Genomic DNA, 27,817 nt, shown 5'->3' on the forward strand with positions numbered 1-27,817 from the left:
TGTCTTAATTTAAATCTAAGCTTAAACCTCACTTCTCCAAACTTGCTTATTCTGTTTAAAGTCATTTCTTTCTGTCACTAGTTCTTCTGTATTTGATGCTCGGTGACCTTGAGTGCTTTGAAAGACACCTTCAAATAAAATTTATTATTATTATTATTATTATTATTATTATTATACACTGCATATGTTTTCTTTTGGAAACATATGCAGGGAAGAGTTATTCAGTCAAGATTTCCAGTTATTTATTTTAGATGCATCGGTGAAAAAAAAACAAGTTTCATCTCGCATGTAATTTACAGCTACATTTGGGAAAAAACTGATATTCTTTTTTATTCCATTACTACAAATGAAACATTTCTTCTCCCTCCCCGACCCCCCATTCTTGACAAACAAAAGGTCAGAGTCTTGGGGTGTTTCTAAATCCAACACATCACAAACATTTCCCCCAGTCTCAGCTGACTCCCAACTGGTAAAAAGGCAACACTGACAAAGACCACAGGAGATAAAATGGAGGCCAGTGTGTGCTAATGTGATGCCTCACGGCTCCATGCAGTGTCTGCTTTTTCTCTCCTTCTCCCTCTTTGTTTTTCTCTCTCCCTCTGAGCATGTGTTTGTGCGTTTGTGTGTTGGCATTTGAGTCAAGGTCGATGATACACAGTAGGTGCAATGTTTGTTGTGTTCCCTCATTGCCACACTCCAAATTAGCCACTTGAGCGGCTGCTGTCCACTTTGATGTGTTGTATCCAGGAGTGTGCTTGCAGGGTTCGCCACGGCGAAGCTACCACTGCTTTAGACCTCATTAACTCCTCAAATGGCAGCCCGACTTTGGCGCCTGTCTAGTTCTATGGCTATTTACTACTGCATAAGTGCACCGCTGTGGGGCAACAGAACAGATGACCTTCTGCGGTAAAGATGTCCCTGCTATAATATATTTTACTCATGCGTCTAGTTACTCTATCTGGGCAGTTAGAGCTTCTGCTGGGATTTATACCAATATAGTGCTCTGGTATAATATGTACTGATAATCAACACCCTGTTTTAAGGGTCTATGACAACTCATAATGAAGTAATCGCCAATAACTTAATCATTCTAGCATTTTAAATGTTATAAAGCCAATAATGACAACCTGTCAATGGTGTAACCAGGTGTTACTTTATTGATTCAGCAATAACCCAAATCCTCTATCAATGCGGGTGACACCAGAAGTTCATATGCACCCACTAAAAAGACCCAAAAACCTTTTTATCCTCACTGTCTGACATTGACCAAACGTCTCCTGTTTCAGGTCAGTTGTAATTATCTAAAATATTTCTATTCAATAAATGCCACAATATTTATAGAGAGAATATATCAAAGATGAATTTATTATTGTCATCAAGATTAGAAGTTTGTATGTCTTTCCTCAGTATTTCATACCATCACCTTTGAACTGTATGACTTGGGTCAAACGTTTTGGATTTTCTACCACAAGCTTCTCACAATAGAATGAAGTCAGGTTGGTATGCTGCTTCACTCATGCACAACTTTTTCAGATCTGCCCCACAAATGGGCATTTTGTAACCACTTTGATTTTATGCTTAGGACTATTGTCCATTGGGAAGATTCATTTGTGCCCAACCTTTAACTTCCTGGATGAGAGCTTGGATGTTGTTTCAATATTTCCACATAATGTCCTTTCTTCAGGATTCAGTTGATGCACCTTTGGCTGCAATCCCAGCAAAGAGTGTGTGTGTGTGTGTGTGTGTGTGTGTGTGTGTGTGTGTGTGTGTGTGTGTGTAGAACGATCTCAGCCAGGCTTGAATATGTGGACGCTGTAATTTTATTCCAATCTTCCTTGAAAAACTGTTCCAGTTCTGTCAGGTTGGTGGGGATTGGCTGTGAACAGCACTCTTTAAGTCCTGCTTCAAATTCTTTACTGGACTGAGGTCTGGGCTTTGAGTACACCACTCCAGAACATCCACCTTCTCTTCTTGAAGTCTGTGTAGCTTCAGCTGGATGCTTCGGGTCGTCATCTGGCTAGAAAATAAATGTCCTCTGAAGTTGTAGTTCTCCAGCAGATGGAAACAAATTATGCTCTAGAATTTCTCTAGATTTTGCTGCGTTTATTTTGTCGCCCACGATCACAAACCTTCCTGGACCTTCTGCAGAGAAGAATCACCAAAAAGCACGATGCTTCCACCACAATGCTTCACAGGCAGGATGATCTGTTTGTGGTGATGTGCAGCCTTTGGCATTCGGCAACAATATCGTCTCGTCTGATGGCCAAAAAGCTCCGCTTCAGTCTTCTTCCAAGTGGAAGAATTTTCTTTTTCCACTTGGCCAGGGGGTTTCTGACAAAATGGGGTTTAGTTGAAGATGTATTGTTTATTACTCTGATTGAGTAACAATCAGAGGATTAAGCAGACTTACTTCCTGATTTTTAACCTACTAGCCATGTTGTATGTCTGTAGTGTGTGCATGTTTGTGTGGTTTTTTTGGGGGGGATGGGGTCTGAGGATGTGGTCAAAACTTGATTCTGGTTGCTGCAGGTAAGTCATCTCTTTAATGAACTGCATGCTCTTGCCTGCAGGAACACTGAGGAGCAGTCTGCAGCCCTGTAAAGGATACACTTCAGTGTTCACAATGTGGACTCAATCTAGAAGGTGCTAATTGTCCCTTGGGAATGTGTCCCCTTTTTAGTTTGCCAGCCGGGAGTCAAGGAGAAGGCAAAGCATCGTCCACTTATTCGGCGTAACTGAAAAGACTGCAAATAGCTTGTTATGCTCACTTGTTAGTGTTATTAAATTGGCCTCCTCCTGATTTTCCTTCACATTTTCAGCTGTGTGAAAGTAGCAACTGAAGTGCATAGCAATGGACGTGGTTACACAAGGCAGCATAAAACAAGGACATTGCTGGGTGCTGGTTAGAGTACTGAAGAAAAAGATCACAACAGAGACAAGCAGGCTGCTATAATTAGAGTTAATGTTTAAGAAATATGGCAGCCCAAGACTCTGGGCATTGTGTGTAAAGGTTTTGTACAATCTATGAAAACATTAATTCTTTTTAAAGACCTTTAAATATGTTTACATTGAAAAAAGAAAAAAAAGATGCTCTTTGATAGGTTCTACAATTGTTGAACCGCAAGGTAAGAAAGATCAGCATCACTGTTAATTTTCTATTAAACAAAAACACAACTAGAGTTTGATAGCTTAGTTGTAGAGGCTTTTTGACTGAGTAATATAACTGTAAGGTTGAGCTTTTTTGTTTTATTAAATTCTAAGTGTTTGTGATTATTCCAGTATCTGTATGAAGTTTGTCTGCTAGCCAGTAGCCTTAAATTCATTCCTTAAGAGTCTGACTCCCCCTGCAACTAGAACACACTCTGCAGTCCCCCTCTTTACACAGCAATACCTCCAGCCCCACAACATCCAGAGCATTAAAGCGGAGGCATTTCGTAAATTATTGATATGTTATTCCCTCATCAAAAACATACATGGATTGTTGCTTTGATTCTTTCGTCCATATTTGAGAAATCCTTCAATTTCCCGTGGCAACCATTCGGGGGTGCCTAGGCGCTTGCTCATACAAAGCCCCGCATATTTACCCAAAGCTTGGAGTTGAAGTCTCCAGCCGAGCATTCCCCTTTCAGCACTGCCCCATCTCCGCCTCTCCACTCAGTTCCTCCAAACTAGTGGCAGCACCAATTAGCAAACACCTGGTGGAACTTTAGTGAAAAATGTAATCTATTAATAAGTATTGAAATCCAATGCATGAGCAATACTGAGAGGTCTCAGCATTCTATCTAGTTCTATCAAAGGTTACATTCACACTACACCCTGAAGTGACCCGATTCACTTCAGGGTGAAGTGAATTGTTTTTTTTGCCTTAATGCAACCTGTATCTGATCTTTTCATGACAGATCTTTTCCACTGTGATCCAGGCCACTTGGACATATACGCATCTGATCTTTTCAAATGTGACCTGAATGGCCAGGTTGCATTCATCTGACCTGAGCGTCATTGACACTCGACAAACGTCACCATTCTGCCTCCTGATATGCGGAAAAACAACAACCATGCCGAACAGTAATGAGGATTACGCTGCTAACGTGCCGCCTCCAGTTGGACAATTTTAAAATCGTGAGATGCGCTCCACCATAACCGTTCACGTTTTTTGTGGCGGTTGGTAAAACACTGAACACGCCCTGTATGTGTGACGTTATTGCGCCCCCTACTGCGCATGCAGAACAGTTCCAGGTCACTTGCAGTTCACACAGGAGATCTTATAGTAGTTGCATATCTTTGGAAATGAAAACAACCACAACAAAAACAAAAGATAAGATTTCACAAAAAAGAAATCAGAATTGAGAATTAAAGCCTTCAGTGTGAACATAACCTAACATTATTATGTGTCCTTTTCGACTAAGGCAGGAAGTAAAATAACTATGATTTGACGTAGAATCAACTGTTTTGTTGTTGAAGCTTATATAAGTTTACAGTAACAACGAGGCTGGAAAAATCATTTCATAAGTAATATAGATGTCATATTTTGCATTTATAAAACCTCAATTAAATATAATGCTCAGAGAATCAAAGTGACTCTACATGTAATTAATGCCTCTGTAAAACAAAAATGTCAGTCTGCTTCTTACATGTGTTGACTTAACTGGAAAGGATTTAGCGTTACAACCACCAGCCTCCATATTCCATGCAGAGTGCGCACACACAGTTCAGAGTTTAGTAAAACTCTGACCCATCTGTCTCTGCAATCTGGCAATGCAAAATATGATTCAAGTGGCATCTGTGCAGTCGCTCCCTCTACATACAAACAAGTTAATTGCTTGAATGAAGTAGCTCACTTATGGGCTCAACATGCCGCCTACCCTCGCCAAACTACATCTACAGGTTAAAAAAACAAAAATGTGTAACTACACGAGTTCATCTCACAGTTCGACCTTAATAAGAAATACATTTCATTGTGTCCGCATGGGATTGTTGTTAATTTCTAAGTCACTCACAATCCACTCTCAGGAAGTCGTTGAGCAGCTGGAAAAGCGGGAAACTGTCCCAGCTGTCAGGCGGCTGGATTTCAAGGGCTGCATCCATGTCGGCCGAGTAAAGACACAGGAAGGTCTCGGCATGCTCCACCATCAGGTCCGACCACCACGCAAAGGCCTTCACACATTGACAGACAAGAGTCCAAAAAGCAAAGGGAAAACAAAAAGTTGAGAATGAGGAAAATATGTACAACTATAATCAGTGAAAGTGAATCTCTATTAATATGCGCTTGCTAAAATCTTAAATAAAAAACTAACGATAAGATGTAACCTCACTGATCTGCTGGAATGACTCTTGGCTCTCTCTTTTACTTATTACCAGGTGGAATTAAGTTGCTGAAAATAAAGAATTCATCGTGGGATCTCAAGAGGAGGCCTCTTCACAACTTGGGGCGCAAACAACAGTTTTTTTTGGCACAGAGATCGACATGCTTTCCTCAAGGCCCGCTGAGGGAACAGCAGAAGCTCCTTCACAAGCATGGTATGGAGCTACTTAAACACTTACCCACAGCTCCTTCACTTAGTCGGTCGGAAGAAAGGAGCCAGCGAGGCGTGCCGCACACACATCTCTTAATCAAATAGGTGCAGTGGAGCAGGTGTTGGCAGCCCCGCTACTCTCATGCACATCGAAAATACAATATTCTCCATGCACCGCTGCTCTTGCTGAGCCTCGTAGGACAGACTTCTGAGGATCCGTGGTGTTCACATCAAGCTGTTAGCACTGTAATGTGAATGTACCCACTAGTTTCTATGGCACTCATTGTGGTGGGAGAGGTAGAGGGGGATGAGGGGCTCATGCACTTGCCATAGCAGCTACTTGCAGCGAATACTTGATGTGGGAAAAGTTGGGAAGAGAGGGACAAGTCGTTGCCACTCATGTAACAGCGTCTGATGACGACTTGCTCTGACTTGAATGAGTTTCATGTGCAGTATATTCAATTATTTAAACATACAAAGGTGGCAATAAATTAAAAAAAGAGAACATCTGGATGAAATGCTCAGCGGGGCTATGAAAAATGCAGTTTCTACACATACTTTGCATTGCACACGCATTGCTGCATAAATGTCTAGCAGTAGAGCTTTTTCTATATTCGCTATGAAGGTGGCCTTAAAGCGTCATAAACATAATAGATAAATGAGAGGAAGATGAATTGGACTTGCAGAAAAAGATTTTTTTAAATAGAAAATCTTAAAACTTCTTTATTGTAATTAAATGAAAGTTTTGAGGCTGTTAAAAGGTTTTTGTTTCAAAATTGTAAAAACTTGATGAATATTTGTGACATGACAAATTTGTGCCTAAATACTTTTACAAGATATCCAAACATAGGGAAATGCTAATTGGAGATACCTTGGATTGAAGAACTATTACATGGTACTGTATTTTGATTTGGAGTATCTGTTGACGCCACCTTTGTTTGTCCACAGATTTCCTAACTGAAAAGTCTTCCTTTTTTTTTTTTTTTTTTTTTATCCACTTTTACCAAAACGTTTAGGAAAAGATTTAGCCTTCTGTTTGGGGGGTTTCAAGTTTTACTAGACATTGTTTGAAAGATCATTTTATTTCAATCCACTAATGATAATTAAACAAATGGTTACATAAGCGGCAAGGAGGAGGGGGGTTGTAAACATGAGTAAAATTGAAGACGGATATCAAAAAAATGAGCGAAATTGGAGGTGTGGCGTCAGGCAATAGAAAGCAGGCCTCACATTTCTTGTCTAGTTCAACAACAGGAACTTTATTCCTGTGCCTTTTTCTTTATAGTTAGCTTGCTACAGGAAGTAGGAAACAGGCCGGCATATTAAGGAATGATTCAGGAAAAATTCTTGAAAACAAATAACAGCAACAGACAACTCTGAGATTTTTTTTTTTTGGTTTTCTCAGGGCAAAGGTCTGTTTTCAACTCTGCTGAAGTGCTTGTCAGTCCTTCTGTATGCAGCTTTAGCATACAAAGTATCGGTACAAGCACTTGGCTAGCAGTGGATATGTGGTAAGCATAATGGATCCTCTGCAACAACAACTGTATCATTATGTGCATGCGGAGGGCCTGGAGGGATCAGGACAGAGGGTCAGAGATAATACGCTGAATTACATACCTCTTTTCCCTGCTCAATATATGCAATGTGCAGACCAAGTAAACAATTGAAATAAAAAGCAGAAAGGAAGTAAATACATAGTACGCAAAAAACACCTAAAAATAATTAAAGAGACAGGCATATGAAATGATAGGTCTATGAAGCTAACACGCTAACACGCTAACATGCATCTCCTTTCAGTTTAACGTGCTCCAAGGTCAGTTACTGCAAATGTAGTTATTATTGACCTTATACTATTATGACTCCATTGTTAGAGTGTGAGCAGTTTTTGGTTTGAATATCTCCTTGGCTTAGACGTCTTCATTATTAATAATAATCGTACTTGCAGGCCTTACACAAATCAGTAGCTAAAAGACATATTTTAGGGAGCTGTGAATAGACTGAGTGTGTGCGTGTGTGTGTGAAGATGCTTAACAGCACACTGACCTCAGCATGGTGTTCCTCATTCTGCTGAAGCACCTCGATAACCAGCTCAGACAAACGGATAGTGTCCTCCAGCTTTTTGGCAGGGGTGACTAAACGGCCTACGTTTTCTGAAGCACAGGGGTTAAAAATCAACAATCACCTTTTTTCCCCCCCCGTGGGGTACGGCATTTTGGATAATGTTTGCATGCAACCTAAGTGTCCTAATGAACTAAAGGAAGTACCATGCATGCTGTTAAATTGATTACACATTAGATCCATAAGTTTCAGTCACTCAAGAATTTGGATTTAACTGGTGTCTCGCAAGTGGCTCATATTTGGCCTTAAATCGATTCAAAACATGTATGTACGCTAAAAAGTTTTTTAGTATATATACATGTTTTACAACAGGTTGAGTAAAAGAAAGAATAAAATATCCTCTTATTATAACTGGAATCAGAGCACAACACTGAACATTGACTTCCATCTCAGAGATTAGGCATTTAAGTACAATTTAAAACCAATTCATATTTGCCTTGGTTAAAGGTCATTGTTCAAAGTCACACACAATGCATGTTTAACACCACCAAAACTGTGTTAGTTTTGGATGTAAAAGAAAGCTGTCTATCTATCTATCTATCTATCTATCTATCTATCTATCTATCTATCTATCTATCTATTTATGTACATCAATCTCTCTGTAGATACATAGCTATATATGAGGAGTTGTACCTTTACAGAACAGTGATGACATCATCTAATAAAAGCATGGACATGACGAGGGACATAAGCAGCAACACTGAACATTTATCATGCAGTAATGTTGTCATCTTCTGATTTTATCCAGAGGTTCTAAGTTACAATGTGTCTGTTAAACTTACATTTCACAATAAATGTATAAATACATGAGCCAAAACATTGTGACCATTCAGAGAAAGATGATGATGACCATCTCATAACACTGGTGGAAGTCTGGTTAATTATGATTTATTTTCAAAATCAGCTTATTGACAGTTTCATGTTGACACGTTTCCAAAATCCTGACAAACAAGTGTGTTACTCCACAATGGTCATAATATGTTGGCTCATCACTGCAGGCTACACTGAATGAAAACTTGACCTCCACACCTTCATTGTGTTCAGTGAGAGGTGTATTTATACTATGGCCAGAAAATAATCTAACTTCTTGTTTGACAGAGTCTTGTGGAATCAACTTATGACAAGTTCCACTAACCGGTGTTTGTAAGTCAGAGTAGATTTACAAATCTGTACGTAAAAGGCCATGGTATAAGGATGAGAATGAGTTTAAAAGTGTTAAAATGCAGATGATTTTGATAAGGTATATAAGGCAAATAATGGAATTTGAGGCAGAAACACCATAATACAAATCAAAGTGCTTCCACTTCATCCATTATGCTCATATATCAGAAGAGCAAGTTAAGTTTTATCACTTACAATGGGACAGTGAAGTTAGCAGGCATAAAAGGCAGGCCAGGACTCTAAAAGTAAAAATTGAATTATTTGAGACTGAAGTAATTTGGTTGGATGATCATTCAGAGGAAGAATACACAATAACCAGGCTGCTCAGCCTACTGTCAGACAAAGAGTGCATAAAGAAACATTTGATGGGAGATTATTAGATTCAAGTCAAATACGGTGGGTCTCATCCATTTACCTTCGGCTTCCAAAGTCGTTTTATATTAATTAACCCACTGAACTACAGTTTTGAGGCTGATTCACAAGTTTTCTTAAAAAAGAAAAACATATGATGGCAGTACCACCATCAAGTGACAGTGATATTGCTGTTATAAACAGTCATGTATGAAAAATGAGAATAGCAGGTGACCAAATACACACCCTTGTGGTATGGCTGTCAGGATGCATTCTGCCATTTGGGCCATCTATTGCTAAGGAAGTGCAGCAACAGACAGGAAGCTGGCTGCAAAGATAGCTTATTATTGTTCAGGTGTGTAAGGATTGTTTGTCGACCTGTTTGACAAACAGGTTATATTATTAGTTATAATAGTTAATATAACTAATGGAAATCAAAAATTATTTAGATTTTAAATTACATAGCTAGCACCTTTAGCTGAAGCGAGCTGTAATCTTTATCAGGTTCTGTCCGGAAATGCTAAAATGCTTTGAAATGATACCTTGCGCCACTGCTGTTTTGCAGTCGGACAGGTTGTTAAAAGTTTCTCTTTCAGTTAGAAACAAATGAATGTGATCCTGTAGTTTCTTTTTCCGTCACAGTACCTATTTTTGTGAAGCTTCGCTATGACATTAGTAAGACTTCTACTGATACTTTAGCTTCATACTTTTGCAAAAAGCTGATCAGCATATTTATCTTGACTTTTCTCTCCACACTGAGAATATAAGAGGTTTGTGAGATCGAGGTTTTCTGAGTGATGCACTAGATAAGGTTACGTTTAGGACATCACCTTGATCCTTTGCTTTTTTCTGAGATTTCTCTACTAGGTGTGAGGTAAATTAAAAGAGCAGGTCGCCAGGATGGAGAAGAGGAGGAATGAGAATGGGGGGGTTATCAGGATCAGGGTAAGAGAGAAGACATGAACATTAAGTACATATAGCATAGGCAAAATAAGGAGGAAGACATACATCAATAAATGCCAGTTTTACACAGACTTTTAAAAATGTTTAACCTACTACCTGCAGGTTTATTCTTAAGGCGTCATTCTAAATATTAACCACAAGAAAATTAAACACATGATTTTTTATTTCAGGTATGTGCAGGTATGTGTAATTTCATGTATTTGCAACTATTACCCGGATGTAATGTCTAGTTGAAGTTCTACACATAAACATAGTTGTTTGTGTCAACAAAATGAGACCTAAAAAATGTCCAAAACCGTTGTTTAGATTTGCTGTTGCTATGGCTTTAACACTTGAAACAATTTACACGAAAGCAAAGTAAAAATGCATTCAAGTCGCAGACAGACAGAAAATGGGAGGCAGGACAGGCAACACAGATAAAGCAAGTAAGTAAGTAAAGAAATCCATAAAGCACTTTTGACAGTTGTGGAAAAATTGCTGCAGGACACTTGGAACATAATCTAGAGAATATTACAAGTTAGTCTTAATAAACAGAGTACAATCAAACCAAAAGATGCTAGTCAGCATTAAAAAAAAGAGATGGTTGGCACACACTGTCTAAAACGGGAACAATACAAAAATCCATAGGAAGGCGAAACGAAGCGGGGAAGAAGCGAAAGATACTCACGAATAGTTAAATCCATCACTTGAGACGCCAAGCAGAAGACAGGATGCTCATACATCTCTCTTTTTTTCCCTACAAACAGAGGAAGGATACCAAGGCATGCGAGAGGCCAAGGTCAGAGAGGATGAGCATAGGAAAGACCGGTGGCTCAGGGGAATACTGCGTGATGTTGAAATACCAGAATGATAGTTGAGGAATACTGTTTGACTTACTAGGTAATGTAGTTAGTAAGGGAAACGCATGTTATTCATATAATGTCCTTCTATTTGAGTACGAGAATACCTAGCTATAAACGTGCATCTGTATAACAATGTAAAATTTATCTTGTACAAAACTGTCAAGTAGGGGACAAAAAAACTCACCTTGTAATTCAGAGGGTCTGGCCTCAGAATATCAAATTTCTTTAATTTGTCTGTAAATATACTGTAACCAGGTAGACATGCTCAGTAACATACAGTGCATCCAGCTTCTCTTTTTCCCACATGTTGTTGTGTTACAGTCTTATTCCAAAATGTGTAAAAATTTCTTCCTTTTCTCAAATTAAATCATGAAACATGCTCATACCGGTGATTAGACACTTTTTTAAAAGATGTGATTTCATTTTAAGAAGTGACTGAATATTGGTCTAAAAATGGCAAGAGCAACTAAATCAAAAAGAAAGACCTCAGGATTAAGATTTCTGTGTTTTGCCATTACAATCATCTAATGAAAATAAGGGTGCATTCAGACCGGATAGTCTGGTAGACTTAGTTCGATTGGGGACTAAAATTACAACATTTGTTGCATTTTCAGAACTCTAGTTCACATTCACACTGCACTGTGTCAAACGACTAAAACGTACTGAAAACCTGTTCCCCCCGTCGCCTGTGGGGGCGCTGCACCAAGATCTACTGAAGAAATTGACACAAAACCTCTTAAGAAGGCCGGCGCAACTTCCTTCTTCACAAAAAGTAAACAAAAGCGGAGCGGTGTCAGATTTTAGCGGTTGTAGGATTTCTTCATTCATATACATTACTGGTTTGGACATCGCCTGTTAGCCGCTAAAGCTAGCGTTGCTCCTGCAGGCGCCATTACTACGCGGTGAGTCTGCCCACCAAACCAGGCTGGTCCAATGAAGGATGAGCAGGAATCTGTCACAAAATAATCGGAGCGCCTTTATTTCTTACCCGATTTCTATAAATGTGGCTTAGATTAAAGCTGAGAAAATTGCTGATGTTTGTAAGTATTCTCCTTTGATATAAATCTATAAACAGTTTGGTTTCTATCAAGATGCAAGGGAGGACTAAGTAAATTGCTCTTTTATATTGGTGAATAATTACATAATTGCTGCTGTTAATTTAATTTGTCAAATGTAACAAACCGTGACTCATATACATTATATATGGGACATATGAAATATGTCATCCTATTTGATGATTAAATGTGCAAACAAACGAGGCAATTAGTCCCGTTTTTGTCATTTATTAAAGGTCCACAGCAATGGGGATTTAAGCTGATAAACAGTAGAACAATTTTAAGCCATTTATATTCTGCTTTTCCTCGCTTTCTGTGTCGGCACGCAGAAAGACCTGACAGGTTTTCTATTGTTTTAGAGCCCATTTCAACCGGACTGAGACCTAGGTTTTTAGGCGGATCGGAGTTCGCTTTTTCAGTCCGTCTTGGAATTCAAATTTGCATTCAGACCTCCCCCAAAAAATCTGACTTTCTAGACAAACGGATTAGAGTCTGATTCAGGACTCTGATCCTGGGTTGGTCTGAATGCACCCTAATGTTTTTGATATGAAGCCCTTTATTCTGGTGGTATCAGGTTGCTTTATTAATAGACTTTATTTGGTTGTAAAAGTTCAGCTCTGCGTCCATGATGTCGCCTCGGTTTCGTGAAGTTTGATGAGATTTTGCTTAGGACTCCTAGGCCTGTTGTGATAACAAATTTTGACGGATGATAAATTGTCCCAAAACTTATTGCGATAAACGATAGGATTGCTGTTTTGAAAACATTGTGAAGTAATATAATAGTAATAATGGCATAAAAATGCAAGAACACATTCTCAAAGATCAATAAACTTTACACTGTAATAAACATTTAAAGACTGGAACTGGAGGACCCTTAAGATATCCAAGATAAAGGAAACAACAGAAACAACAAATAAAATAAATTATGAAGTCTCTGTAAACAAAATTATCTTTAAAAAAAAAAAAAAGGACTAGTTGAGACCAAAACAAATCATTGTTCAGTTTTTGGTTAAAAAAAAAAAAAAGAGAATAAAATCAAGCAAATGAAAATTATGGAGTTATTATTTATCATGCAATTAATTGATTTATTGTGACGGGCCTAAGGAAGCCAAATGGCCAATTAATTTTTTCATAAAAAATAAAATAAACATTCAAGTTGCAATATAGGCTTCAGCAGCTCTTTTGCTGTTTGGGTCTAAAAATACTAAAAAAAAAAAACAAAAAAAAAACAGTATGAAAGGAATACAAAGACGGAAAGAGGAGGCAGAGAAAACTAGCAGAAGGGTTACGACTTTAGATACAAGAAGGAACAAGCTGGGATATGTAGGCAGAATGCAATTCTGCTGAAAGAGGCAGAAACACAGTTAGCAAAGAAACGGTATTGAATGCATTTTTACTTCAATGCAGACTTTTGTATTAAATAGCTAACATATTTAGATTTCTTGGCCTCAAAAAGAGGGAGTTTGTCTGTTAATGAAACTAACTAAAGCAGCGTGAACGGCTCTAGAATGTCCTGGTGGATCAGTGTACTGACCCAGTGGACCAGAACCAGTTGATGACATGGCTTCCAACATCATCACTGGAGTTCAGTCAACTCATCCTCTGCGATCAAGAAGGATTTGGACTCTGAACTCTTATTTTAAACCTTTACAACAACAATTAGAACATTTCCGTGTTGCATTGTCACTTCAACACAAACGGTGACGGAGCCTCAATGTACCTTCCAGTTTTGCATACTCTGACAGGCGTTGGTAGTTGACTATGGCGGCCTGTTCCAGACACTTCCTGATCACAGCTTTGACATCTTCTTGTGGGACCGGTGTCACAACATCTTTCATCAGAACCTTCCCAAAACAAAGATTGCAACATAGTTACATGTGTTCACTTTTTTCCCCCTCATAAATACAAAGCAAATGCATGTCAATAAAATTGAATTACAAAAGCAATGCTCTTTAAAGTAATGACATTTTCCCCTGCTACGAATGTTTGACTGCATTAGAGGGTTTCCATGTGGTTATTTTTTATTATTTTTTCCCCTATTTAACTGGACATGACAAAACAATCTATCCAGACCCAAATATACAATAATAGTGGCCCATCCTACATACAGAAACACAAAACTATCCCCACATGAGTCTAAAAAAAGTTATAGTTGCCAGTGAGATTATGGTTCTTTGAGTCAAAATATAGTAAAGTGGTTCAAATAAACAGCAACAATGTTGTCTTGATTTATTTAAGCTTATAAATCTAACATTTTATGTCCTCTTGAGAAACAGCTGACCAGCAGTATGAATGGAAATTCTGAACACAGAAAATATGTTCTGATAAAAATACAACACAAGTCAATGGACGCTCTTTCACACTTGCTTTGTTAATAGTTTCTGTCTGTCTGTATAGCTCTAGTCTTCCAGGAAGAAAAAATATTTTACTCTCAACATTCTTTCAGCTTTTAGCAGCTCAACTCTTTCCATGATTACTTGTCATAAAGTGGATGAAAATGTGCCAGAACTCTGTATTTAGACAACCAGAGACACTCCAGAACTGGAGAACTAAGGAGGAAAGCTAGAATTTCAAGAAGAGTCAGAAATAAGAACAATAAAACTATTAGAGCAATGTGGCCAAAACATGCAAACAATTAGAGAACAGAGAACTTTCATATGAGGACCAAAAGCAAATTCTCTAGATCAGTACAACATACAGTATATATGTCTTACCAAATATTTTAGTGTTTGTAAAATATGACGTACCCTTTCAAGCAAGGACAGAGTTGCTTTTAGTGCTCCCTCTGGTCGTCCAAATGGAAAACAGTATCTAACAAAAGAATGAGTTAATTTTTTTATTTTCAAAACCTCAAATATTCTTAACGCTTTCAAAGTCTTGACATGTAGTCTTTGATCCGATTTCTACCTGAAATGTGTAATCTGGTTCTCCAGAAGCACTCGTAGTCTCTCTTTGATTTCTTCAAAACGCTCCTTTTCCTCCACAGTCACTGTGCCGATCCCATCGGGTCTGAAAGACGATTACAATGAGAATGACAACGAGTAGACCACAGAGAGTACCAACAATATAATACACTAATATACTGCACAACAAAGGAAGCATAAATATAACAGCACAGGCTTCAAGAAAATATCCATTCATGTGCCATTAACATAATGTAGAAAGTCTAAAGATGTCATCCAAAGACTAGACAAGCTGGATAATCTACCAAACAAGCACAGGTAAACCATACAGCTAAAAATGGAAAAATGAAACAGCTGAATTGATTTCTTTTTGTAACTTGACAGTCAAAGCAGAGGAAAGGTGAGAACATTTCAGAGTGACAGGAAAAGCAAAGTGTCACAGGATCAGCAGTAATTCGGTCTGACTCCTACTAGCATGTGGATGGCGTGAGACCAGAGGGGGAGGCTCATGCTGAGCTGCTTCAAAAATGTGGAGCAGCATGCAAGGAGTTCCCGACACATTACATTAGATGATTGGTTATGTTATGTCCTTCTCAGTTGGTCTATACAAACGCTGTATTGGAAAGGGAGGTGTGTGTGTGTGGGAGGGGTGATGGCTTTCTGAAACGTTAACAATGAAAAGGAAAATCCAAGAGGTAAAAAACGTCTGTGATAGGCTGATTTAGTTTGAAGTATTTCATTAATTACTGAGGCCATTGCTGGTGTTTGCTAAGCTTCTTTCGTAACTGGACTTCAGCTGAGGTTGACCAAACACTTTTTCTATTGGAAGGTAATCCAAAGGAAATAAAGTTTGGATCTTATAATGGATGACCTGTGGTACAAAAGCCGATCTGCTTGCTGAGCTTGCTTTATTCTTCTCTGCTTATGAGTGGCTGCAGAAAACAATCTTTACAGTCTTCTTCCTTCCAGCTTCTAGTCTATTAAAATAGTTTTTAAAACACAGTAAAACTGAGTCTCTTTCTTTTGAATAAAATAAAAATTCCTAGAAATTATCAAGATATAAACACCTGTCCATTAAAACGTCCCTACTCAGCTGTCTGGCATATAGTGTGTGAAGGTATGCACTGCAAAAACACAACATCTTAGCAAGTGGATGTTTTCTAATTTTCAGTACAAATATCTTAGTACATTTAAAATAAGAAAAACTAACTTAGAAGTAAATTTTCGGCAAGATACAGCAGCTTGTTTTAAGTCAATAATTCATTAATATTGATTTTTTTTAAAGTGCCAGTTCTATTGGCAGATTATTTCACTTACAACAAGACATTTTTCCCATGTTGTAAGTGACACAATCTGACAATGGAAATAGAATATTTTTTATCAATACTAAGAAATAATTGACTTAAAACAAGCTCCTATAGCTCGCTGAAAAGTTACTGGCAAGTTAGTTTTTCGTACCAAAACATTTGCACTAGAAAGTACTTGGTAAGATTTTGTGTTTTTGCAGTGTACACACATCTGTGAAACATTTGTGTTTTGGATGGTATTCTTCTTATTTATGATTTTTTAACAGAGATCTGTTGGCGCAACATAATCTAAAGTTTCCACGAGTCTTGTAGCACGTTTATCGTTTGTGACACGGTTGTGTCTGAGTGGGCTGTGAGCAGAGTGCATGTGACAGAGCAGGCGTCGGACTGTTGGCAATGACAGTACGATGAGAAGCAGAGGACATGACACCCCCCTTCCCTCACATGTCATTTCAGTGGACAACGAGGAAGCATCCGCTGCAAGGGAGCTGCGTTAAGACTCGGAGAGGTGCCACTTTTTGGTCCGCTCCTTAAAATCTTTCGGATGGTTAGGTCCACTCGTTTTCGACGCTGGGCTTTGTTTACAGTCTGGTAATAATGTTGGTTCAATATGAATGAGAATCAAACAAAACGAGTGGACGTTATTAGCAAAATAAAAATGTCTCCAGGATCAGGATAAGAAAAATAAAAAAAAACATCTTTCTTGTCACTATAAAAGAAAGAAGAAGGAGATTTCACACTAATTAAACTCCTGCAAGGCTCTGGTTTTTTTCCCCCTCATGTTTTGTCTGACCTGCTGACCTCACTGCTCAAACGATGACAGCGAGAAAGTGAGCCGTCAGTGGTAAAGACAAAGCTAGCTTTTTACTGCTCTGTAGGCAACATCACGTTTTGTCATCATGCTGTTGTCGTAGCAACCTTCCAGATCTCCCAGGTCTTCTGGTTCTGCATTCCCTAGAACCAGAACCAAACATGGAGAAGAAGCATTCAGCTTCTACGCAGCACAAATCTGGAACAGGCTTCCGAAAAACAGCAAAACAGCCGAAACACTGAGTTCCTTAAAATGTAAACTAAAAGCTCATCTGTTCAGAGTTGCTTTTGAAACATAATAAATGAAACATTCTGATGTTTAACGATGGAATTTGACAATATGTCAAAGTTTCAATTGTTGACTGTGTGTTCTATGACTTTTTTTGTGTGTATTTATGATGTAAAGCACATGTGTCAAACTCAAGGCCCCGGGGCCAAATCCGGCCCAACATTGCTTTTTATGTGGCCCTTCAGACTCTAAAGAGACACATAAACAGAACCATCAAGATAACAGTGTGCTTAAATATTGTTTTATCAATCAATACAAAGCAGTTTTTATCTGTTTACTTGCATATTGCATCAATCAGTTCCTCCACTTTCTTGAGAAATATTGTGGAAATTCACACCAAATCAACAAATACCTGCATTTTTTTGCTGTAGTCCATAATTGTGATTTCATTGCCAATTTCTCACAAACATTGTGAAAACCATTGGATGTAAGTGACAGTTTACTCCCACCCGCAGGTGGCAGTATTTCTTACTTCTGCTAAACAAGCTGCCTCAGCCTCACTTAATGTCAAGTTATAGTCCGTAATGATAAGGCGAGTAATAAAAACTCGAATTTACCATCATACGTAAGCACAAATATTTCTAAATAACTACCACAAACACTTTTTTACTGCAAAAAAATCACAAAGACAATTGCAAAATCCTGGAGTGACTGAAAAAATTTAAAAATGTATTTATATTTCACCTATTAAACATGTTTCATCAACGCATTCCGGCACAACCGGCCCTTTAAGAACATTTCCGATCTTGTTTCAGCCCAAAATGAATATGAGTTTGACAGCCCTAATGGAACTCACTTTGAACTGCCTTGTTGCTGAAATGCACTTTACACATAAACTTAATTGATTGATGATTGATTATCCATCCATCTACCCATTCCTACTTACGGATAATGTATATGATGTGAATATTATGACATTACCTACATAACTGTTGAGTTCAAATTCATACGCCACATACTGAAGTCCACTTCTACACGCATCAAGCAGAGACCTGCTCTGCCAAGTCCAGCGACGGTGCCTGGAGGTCGGGACGTGACAGGTTGACAAGCTGTCATGTGTGACGGGCCAGAGTCCCAGCTGCCAGCGCTGATATGTGTGCTACTGTGCACACACCTCATCCATTTCACCACCACTACTCATTCACCCGAGCCTGGAGGTGCTGGCACACACCGAGATGAACTCGGCCGGCCCCCTGCCCCCGCTAAAGTGTCAAGATTTGACTTTTGTCCAGCTGAATATTGATTCTATTTAGATACGCCGCTTAACTCGGACGTTTTCCCCAAATGGAGCGCAGCAGAAGAATTGGGTTTGAGTTGAAATGTCGTCCCTGTTTTATTTATGGTGTATTTATGTTTCTATTTATTTATCTTTGTTAATTAAAGATGAATAAATAAAATTAGAGATTAAAGACTATTTATGTCTTTAATGTCAAAACATCAGTGACAGGTTTGTGAAAAAATGAGGACTAGGGTGATCGACTATCTAATGCGGCAACTGTGAGGAAGACTTTTTTTTTTTTAATGGTACTACGATGGTTGTCAATGTTTTTTCCAAAAGAAAAATAAATAAATCTGAAGTGTCGCATGCATAAGTATTTAACTCTTTCAGTTTAACACCCCCAAAATGAAACCCGGTGGAAGTCATTACTGTCAGAAGAAACTGAAGGACTGTACAGTGAGACCAGCCTGCTCTCCAAGAATCTTTCTTTATCAGGGATGGGAAAGCTTGCCAGAGGGCAAATGGAGCTTAAACAGCTTATACAGTAAAATCTAATGAGTTTGCTTGGAGGTTAGTAATATGTTAAAATGGTTCAGTCAAAGTCCAGACCTAAATCCAACTGGGAACCCATGGCAAGGGTTAAAAACTGATGCTCTCCATCCAGTTAGACTGAAAATTAGCTAGTTTGGAAAGAACAAAAGTCAGTTTCTAAATATATAAAGCTGAAGGAGCGATACGACAACGAGTCAGAATCTGAAAGACGTTCTAGGGGTGTGAATACATCTGCCAGACATGTCTACCTCTTCCCATTTGTTTGAACTTGAACTGGTTAATATTTATTCCTCTCAAACTTGAGCTTGTACATTTGCCTTGTATGCTATCTATGTTAATCTACAGAAACAAAACAACATTTGGGACTTGACTGCGGTTGTGTAAAGTAGCCTCTGCGTGATGAAGCCGCTTACCTTCCAGGTGCTGAGAGAACCGTGGCTCTGAAGTCCTTTTTCTTTATGAACTCCATAATTTTGAGCTCTCTTTTTATGGTTTGAGTGGGGGCGTCAGGGTTGGAGGGGATCAGAGGGTGTTCGAGTTCGGCCTGACATATCGGCCGGTTTATTAATTCAGACATACGTTGACTAAGTGCGGTTAGGAGGTAGTGGTTAAGGGTTCAGCGAACGGTGAAAGGGAAGTCATTTTGTAAATGTGGTAAGAGGTTATGTGGGAGAGAAAAGACAAGATAAAGCAGAGAGGTGAGCATGCAGGCAAAACACCAAAATGTAAAAAACAAAGACTTAAAAATAAAATACGAAAGCAGATGCAAGAAATGACATAATATGCATGGAAAGTTGTGTTCAAAATAGGAATGGTGTGTTTTAAAAAGAACCAAAACTCAAAACCCTCATTAACTTTCACTGCAATCAACAATGTTAGCAATTTTTCTAATGAAAAAAAAAAAAAATCAAATTTGTTCTCATGATTTTTTACAGAAATCATGAGATTGCTTAATAAAGCATCCAGTTGTTAAAGAAACAATCCGAGCTCTGCTGTGGAAGCTTTCAAGTCCGACTTTTTACTCCAGATTCTTTGAGATGTGGTCAAGCACTTGTTTTTTTTTTAAAGATACCACTAGGATAATTCATTTCTCCAGGATCAATTTGTAGCACTAGGGGGAAAAAAACCCTACCTGCAGGCAGTTTGATCTTTACCTGTTTCCATGTACGTGGGAGGCACAGAAAGCATAGCTGTAGTGAAGCAGCGTGGGGTCAATCATGGCTCCATTCTCAGCCCTCTCCAACAGATCACTAAGGTAACATAAGTGCCGATGGCAGCCTCTGACGCCGTAGCGGGCACAATATTCATCCAAGACAAACACCTGGCCGGGACTGAACCAACCCTGTGGGAAACACAAGCACACACACGCACACACACAGCACTCCTTTATGACCTCTGGAGGGGCAAGCGGACCTGAAAATGTCCACGTTTAGCTGCTGCTTTTAGGAAACCACTCACTACATGTGATAATATTCCATTGAAATGTGAAAAATTAAGCAATTTGAAGAAAACACGTTTGCATTTTGAGAAAAAACAAATATGATGATAAACTGGGTAGAGCCGATCTTCTAAACTACTGTTAAAAATAAATAAATTAAACACCATGACCAAATGTAAAGATGATAAACAAAACTTTTCACTTGATTTTAAGTGTTATTTCTTTCCCAAAGTGAATCGGGTTTCCTTGTTTCTCCACCTGGATGTGACGTTTATTTAAAACTTGCCATAATTTGCAGAAAGATTACGAAGGTATCAGTCAGATGAGGAGTATAAAAGCAATAAAAAAATCAGTAGAACTTTATCAGAGATGCAGTTCAGCTCAAACTGATTCACATCTCTGGCAAATTTGCAATATTTTATATTCAACCAAAAAGTTGTTTTACATTCTTAAAATGACACAGGTGTCTCTCAAAAGATAAAATCAAAAATCAGTTTCGATTTTTTAAGTTCACATTATATATATATTTAAAAAATAACAAACATTTTTGGTAAAAAAAAAAAAAACAGAAAAAAAAAAAACATTGAAAAACTATATTGTTATAGCAGCTCCTGTGCAGCTTTCTGCATGTTTAAGCTGGTATTTATATTTTGTGAAGAGTGTTTGAGGTTGTAAAACCTGCTGTCACCCTAATTTTCAGCTCTCAGCACAGGCTCAAGTCAGGACCTTTCGAAATGTTACTTTGTCTTTCAGTTATCAGAAGAATAGAATAGAAAGAGCCTTTAATGTCCCAAGGAGGGATGTTAAAGCAGCAACAAATATGAAGATTCACACTTAAAGTTCACAATATGTAAAAACGATATGTAGGCAAAGTTAAAAGATTACTCTAAAACAGGAATTTACAAGGGGTTTGAATAATTTTGAGAATATGTGTTAAAACAGGGGTTTCTCAAAATGTGATGAAAATGAAAATGAGTGTTTGTCAACCAGTTGGAATCATGAGCCATTATGAACACTAGTCAGTTTTCTGCTAGAAAGCCTTCACATTTCTTATCTCTTTGAATCCAAGAACTCCAGCAGACAAAACGCTGGAGAAAAAGGCTCAACGCAAAAGATGTCCTTAAAATCCGACAGGTCTGGAGCATTGCTTTAAAGGTAGAGTGTGAAATTCATAAAGTCAAATTTAGCACACCGCTAGCCTCCCACCAAATAAGACAGCAGAAACCGAATCAGAAGGTCCTTCAACAAATTGCTGGTTTAAAGAAGTGGAGACTTAAACCACTTATGTATTTCTTCTGCTTATGTATTTTTATGTTTCCCTCTAATGGATTTTTTGTTTTCAGTTTAGAAAGGGTGGATAGTCGTCATATTTTTTTAAAAACTTATATTTTGGCATGAATGTTTTGAAACATGAGAAGTAAATCATGAATTTAATTGAATTATTAATGTCTCATCATCCAATGATGCCCGCCCCCCACATACGCTCTCTCTTTAATCTAGTCCAATCTACTGTCCTGACAGGCTGAGGTTCAATCTTGAACTTAAATAATGAGACCCGATTTACCCCATCCTGCTTTGGTTTACTGCCTTTGTTTTGTCCATTCAACTGAATCCAAAAGCTTGAAAAACAGTTTTTCTTACCAGGCAGGAGTAGGAGTCATTTAGTCTGTGGTCCAAGGTGAGGCGTTGCACTAACTCAAACAGGGAGGCGTGGTCAAAGTTACACGGGTTGGCCGAGATGAACTCATCCATGCCGTGCTTTTGGGCTCGGTCAGCGTCTGAGTGCAATTTCACAACGAAACCGTCCGATGAGCAAATTGGCAGGAAGAAAGAAACAGAAAGAGATGACGAATGTCAGAAGCTGGCAAAATAAAGCAAGCACCATCACCTTAGATTATCATGCTTCAACATCAACGATGTCAGGAACCACAGTTTTATAAATAGATTAAAAATAACAACAATTAAAAGCTGTTTATGTATTTATTGTAAAAACTCGTTTTTATTACACTGGGTAAAATAGAAGCGCAGCAATTGCAGTTTTCCAGCCGATTACCGATCTTTAAAAAAAAAAAGCTGGCCTGCTGATTCCAATTTTGACTGATAATTTCTTTTGTCTGAAATGTCGCTGAATGGAGCAAGAAAGTTGCAGAGTTGGCAACACTGGGGTGACTATTGTTAACCACAAATGTGCAGACATGGCCTGGGGGGGCGGGGCTAACAGTCAAACCTCTCTCACAGGAGAACAGAAGAGGACGGTGGTTGATTTTTAGATCTTTGCTGAGGTAGATAAGATCAGGGGATAAGATCGGCTTCACATGTAAGTATCGGCCGATCGTCAATCTCCCAAAATTAAGGAAATCGGCACCAATACATTGGCTGGCCGGTAAATTTGTGCACCCGTTGAGTAAAAGCTTTTGCATATATGAAGGACTAATCAGGGCTATCAGTTCTAAAGATTTATTTTTACTCATCTTAAGCTAAACAGACAAAGTTATCCTAATCTGGCTTTATTTTCATATCAAACACAGTCTCAGTATTAATCTGGATCGCTCAGAGGACGACATCTTTACGTTTCAATCATTTATGCGACCCATATTAATTCTACTGTAGGTTTCTTATGAGTATCACTAGTTTGGACTAATCAGGCAGGAAGATATTCAGGATTTCAGGAAGAAACTGTCATTTTGAAATCCCCACATACGTATTCAGTTTCAATGCAAAACAATGGCTCTGACTCCGCATTGGACAAATCCTCTGCATCAGCGGAACGCGTTCCAACTGCTGGACGCAGGCGGCGGGTGGGAGGGGACCACAGCTGCTGCCGCTGTGCTGCTGGCAGGCTGCTTCACTGCATGGCTGATGTCAACAACGCACAAGACCGCAAGACCAAGAAGACCAGACCTGTGAGAACCTGAAGGATTACAGGCACTGGCAGCCAGCTGTGCAACAACAGCTCAGTAAAACTCCCACCTGGACTTTTGGTTCCAGAGCAGAGTGGTTTTGTATCTGGGCTTATAACAGTTGGCCTGTACAGACATTTGCTTTTGTCCCGGACAGTTACTCTGTTCTGACACGTTGCCGTAAATGTTCCACATGGATCAACACAGAAGATCCACCACCTGCAAATATAGCAGTGGTTCCAAGTCCTATGAAACTGTGGTTTGTGTAAACTGCTGGGATATGTTTTTCAGACTCAACTTATTTGAAACGGTGAAAATTTGTGAAAAATACAATTTGCTTTATTTTTTATTTTATTTTGATTTCAAACATGATAGAAGTATAGTATCACACACATGAACAAGGAGAGCAAAAGAAATATTTTTGCTCCACAATAATCTTAACATGCTCGAAAAGCAAAAGGAAGAAGTAAGAAACGTATGAATTCCTACGCCATAAACTCATACAATATTTTCAGATGGACCCTCAATACTAAATCAGAAATAAATAAATAAACAGGTTAATTAATTTTCCATTTTATCTGGGTTTACATATGTCTAAATATATACATCCATACCCACACATCAAGCACAATCAAAAATTGTTTGACTTATAGTCAAACAGTGGTTTTTTTTAATCCAATTGATCCTGATTACCAAACCACACAGTCAGGATCATTTAAATCCCTTGGAATCTATGAAGAATTTTTTTTATTGTCATCAGGGCTCTGTTGGACACTTCCCTGTTTGTCCAAAGTGACAGTGACAAAGTCAGAAAGTTTTAGTCGGTGGACCCTGTTTAAATTCAGTCCTGAACGGACAGCAGACCCAGGCTCTCCCCCATCAGTTAGCGCACACCGAGGGTCGATGTGAGCAGAGGTTATACTTAGCTACACAGCAATCAGGAGATTTGTCAGCCAACGTCCTCTTCACTGCCTATCGAAAACACCCCAGTTGTCAGTCAGCAAGCAAAACAATGAGCTTGAAGCTGATTTTGTCCCCTAAACAAGTCGCTGCACCCCACCCTGCTTCCCTCCACGCCCCCCTAAAAATCAAAAAAGGTGACATTGTGGTGCCCCTTTGGTTTGTAGCTGGTGGGCTGTCAGGTCTATTTGATGTGAGTGAGAGGGAGTGGAGGCGGGAGGGCTGGACAGTAACATGCAGTGACATTAGTCACCCCCGTCCGTCTGGGCTGGAGAAGGATGGCCCTGGCAATGATTGATGGATGATATTCATTTATAGATCCGACGAAGGCAAACTGAGGGGCTGTGTCCCGGACTTGGCTTTGGTCAATCACAAACATTCTGCGCTTTTTAAAGTCTGGCTTGCTTTTTATTTAGATTTTTTCTTTTGATGGACCACTCATTTCACGGAAAAGTACAAGAAATTCCAGGTTGTTCAGTTATGACGGTAGAAAATGTCCATTTAAATGGTCAAAATGAATCTGGTTAACATTCCACAAGCTTCTCACAAAACCTCCAACAACTTCATGGTCCATTAGCGGAAAGTGCGAACAGACGTTTTGGTTTCTGCTTAGATTCCTTCAAAAACAGCTCTAAGGTCTAGCAGATGTATACTAAGGCTGAAAGCTTCACCATCTGACCGGTGCAGCACCGCCTGAATCCTCATCAGTGGACCGTTTCAATCTGCATGGCTTTGATGTCGTTCAGTCCGGTTTCGGTGCTCACTGCAATACTACAGACTGAACTCAGGCCTGAACATTCAGAGACACAGAAAGGCAGTTACAAAGCCAGCCTTCTGGTCTGTCCTTCACCTGAAAAAGGACTAATGTCCCAGCAAGATTCAGAGAAACATAGATTGACATAAATTGATTCTGGCCCAGATTGTAATTCCATTACTTCTCTTTATTTTGCCACTTCAAAGTAATGTTTTTGTTTGTCTGTTTATTCTGTTATATTTATGTCATGTAAAGCATTTTGAGCTGCCTTGTTGTTGAAATGTGCAGTATAAATTGACTGACTTGACAATATTCCTTGGTCAATCACACAGCTTCTCTGAGATTATAATCTGTCTGCAATAACAGCGCTGAGGCAATAAATGTTTATGACCTTCAGATTTTACTCTTGTTACATAAATGCATTCATATTGAGTCACATCTATCTATGCTATACATTCTGAAAGTAAATGTTGGATTTTGATTACTCAACATTTCGAAAGCCAACAAAATGTGATTCTTTCCACGGTCTTTACATAAATCAAGAAAACACTGCAGAAGAAAGACTACTTTCCTTTTTGTCACAAAAGCTACAGTACAGCTGTAATCTTCTTCCGAAGTGTCAAAGCAAAACTGTCAACGTAGGAAACGGAAACTGTAAAGCTCAATTTCACATGTACACAGCGAAGCTTTCAGCGGTGTCTTTGTTGTTGCAATGTTTTAGTGTTGGTGGGGAAGTCGGCGGCCGGGTGTCAGAGGCGACGTGATCTTATATTATTGCACTGATACATGTGCGAACTGACACGCAGTTATTTGGTAACATTGAGCGAATGCTGCCCAATTTAATTGTGTGGCAACCACACTGTATTATTCATGACCTGGCACTTTTAACTTAGTAATTACCAGCTGCTGGGTCTCTGTGGGACTCCAGGGGTTGTGTCAAAAACAGCTCTCTCAATAAATTCACTTACGCAAACGCAGGAGTATTTCTTCATAAGCCGACCTTCTTTTATTTCTCTTTTATGTGTATACTCTTTGGACCATTACTAAAAGAAGAAATAATCCCCTCTGACCCCCCCTCATCGCTCTTCCATGTGTAACATTTGCTGAAACCTGTTTCCTGTTTGGCATTGATGAAGCGTCTACCGCACAGCACAAACAAATACCAATAAAAAGGTGAGAACAGGGCCACATAAAGCCATATTCACTCTGACTCAACGCTGAATGTTTTTTACGGTGTATACTATATGTAGCACAATACTTAAACAGGGTTGAAGGTTGAGTGTTGGGCATCAAAAAACGCACAGAGAGAGAAGACGGAAGGAAATACTTACAGTTAAATCCAGCTACAAGACAGCAGGGTTAGAGTGTACAAGAAGAGGAAACAGAGAAAAAAATAAAGAGAGAAGCAAAGCCACTGGCTAATAAGCCAATGGCTAATAACATGGAAGTGGCAAATGAGGGGAAAAAACAATTACGTGCTAAAACTGAAAGTGCTGAAAACAGACAACATTTCAGGATGGACTGAAAACCTCACAACAACCAAAAAGCTTTCAACTGGTTCAACATAAACTTGCTTACCGATTGCTGTGAGTTTGGGTATTATACACATAATAGACATGAATGTTTAACACCCCGCCCAAAAAAAAACAAAACTTACAGAACTGGGAGATGGGCGCATCGAGTTGCGGAGCAGTGCCGCCCCTGGAATTCAGCTTCTGGACCTGGGTAGGGGGCACCGGCTTGTGGGACTGACCGGTGGCCCTGTACATGGCCTGCACCCATAAGATGCGGTCCTGCTCGTCGTCGCTGGCAAATATCACAGTGTCGCCCTCTTTCACAGCGTTGAAGAACGTCCGGCCGCCTTCCAGACCTGAAAAATGGCCAGGAGCACACAGAAGGTGGCAGCAACGGTATTCGTATAACAGTTGGTTTTGTCACTGCAAAAACAAAGCATGGGTGTGTGTAACACAAACCTGGAATAAGACTTGTAAAGGTCATATTTAGGCCTGTCACGAAAAGAAATTTTGCTGGACGATACATTGTTCCAGACATTATTGTGATAAATGATACTGTTGTTTTAGACCATTGTCAAATCATATCAAGAGTACATGACAATAATACAGGAAAACATTGTCAGAGATCAATAAACTTTAAATTCTAATGAACATTTAACAACTGCAAAATATTTTAAATATCCATAATAACTAAACAAAACAACAGAAACAACAAATAAAATGAATTATGAAGTCTCTGTAAACAAAATTGTTCTTCAAAATAAGAGGCTAGACCAAAACACCAGACTGAAGACTTTTATCATCCAGTTTTTGGTAGAAAGAGATAAAAATCATGCTAATGTAAATTATTAGGCTCGGTTTAAATTATCATGTGATTGATTTATTAGTTGCTGTGACAGGCCTAGTCATATTAAACAGAAATCTGTTCGGAAATGCTCGTCATTCCAGCTGTTCGGTTTCACTCAACTGCATGCAGTGAACGGTGGAGGTCAGAGAAAACAGAGGCTAAACTAAATCCATAAATACTTGAGACCACCTCATAAAATGCTTCAACCTGCCAATTTTAATAGCGCAAACACCAATTATACTTTAGTGTACTTTAATTTGCAACACAAATTAAATAAGACAGAATAATATGATCATCACAGTTACTTCATTGCTGCAAGGA

At 38.9% G+C, this 27,817-nt stretch overlaps 1 protein-coding gene across 4 annotated transcripts in view; it reads right to left on the reverse strand.

The window, feature by feature from the left end:
• cadpsa (Ca2+-dependent activator protein for secretion a) overlaps nt 1-27,817 on the reverse strand; it is a 104,407-nt gene that overhangs the window by 44,173 nt on the left and 32,417 nt on the right. The window contains exons 11-20 of one of the 4 annotated variants that reach the window (XM_028002987.1): nt 26,793-27,005; nt 22,163-22,299; nt 20,238-20,425; nt 14,911-15,012; nt 14,751-14,814; nt 13,724-13,847; nt 10,774-10,842; nt 7,557-7,663; nt 7,131-7,139; nt 4,998-5,154 (exon numbers count right to left, since the gene is read on the reverse strand). In XM_028002987.1, coding sequence (XP_027858788.1) covers nt 4,998-5,154; nt 7,131-7,139; nt 7,557-7,663; nt 10,774-10,842; nt 13,724-13,847; nt 14,751-14,814; nt 14,911-15,012; nt 20,238-20,425; nt 22,163-22,299; nt 26,793-27,005 — 1,170 coding nt within the window. The remainder of the gene's footprint in view (nt 1-4,997; nt 5,155-7,130; nt 7,140-7,556; nt 7,664-10,773; nt 10,843-13,723; nt 13,848-14,750; nt 14,815-14,910; nt 15,013-20,237; nt 20,426-22,162; nt 22,300-26,792; nt 27,006-27,817) is intronic. The other 3 variants (XM_028002990.1, XM_028002989.1, XM_028002991.1) reach the window with 3 other exon arrangements.

The sequence above is a fragment of the Xiphophorus couchianus genome, chromosome 20, assembly GCF_001444195.1.
Source record: "Xiphophorus couchianus chromosome 20, X_couchianus-1.0, whole genome shotgun sequence".
Classification (NCBI taxonomy): Eukaryota; Metazoa; Chordata; class Actinopteri; order Cyprinodontiformes; family Poeciliidae; genus Xiphophorus; species Xiphophorus couchianus.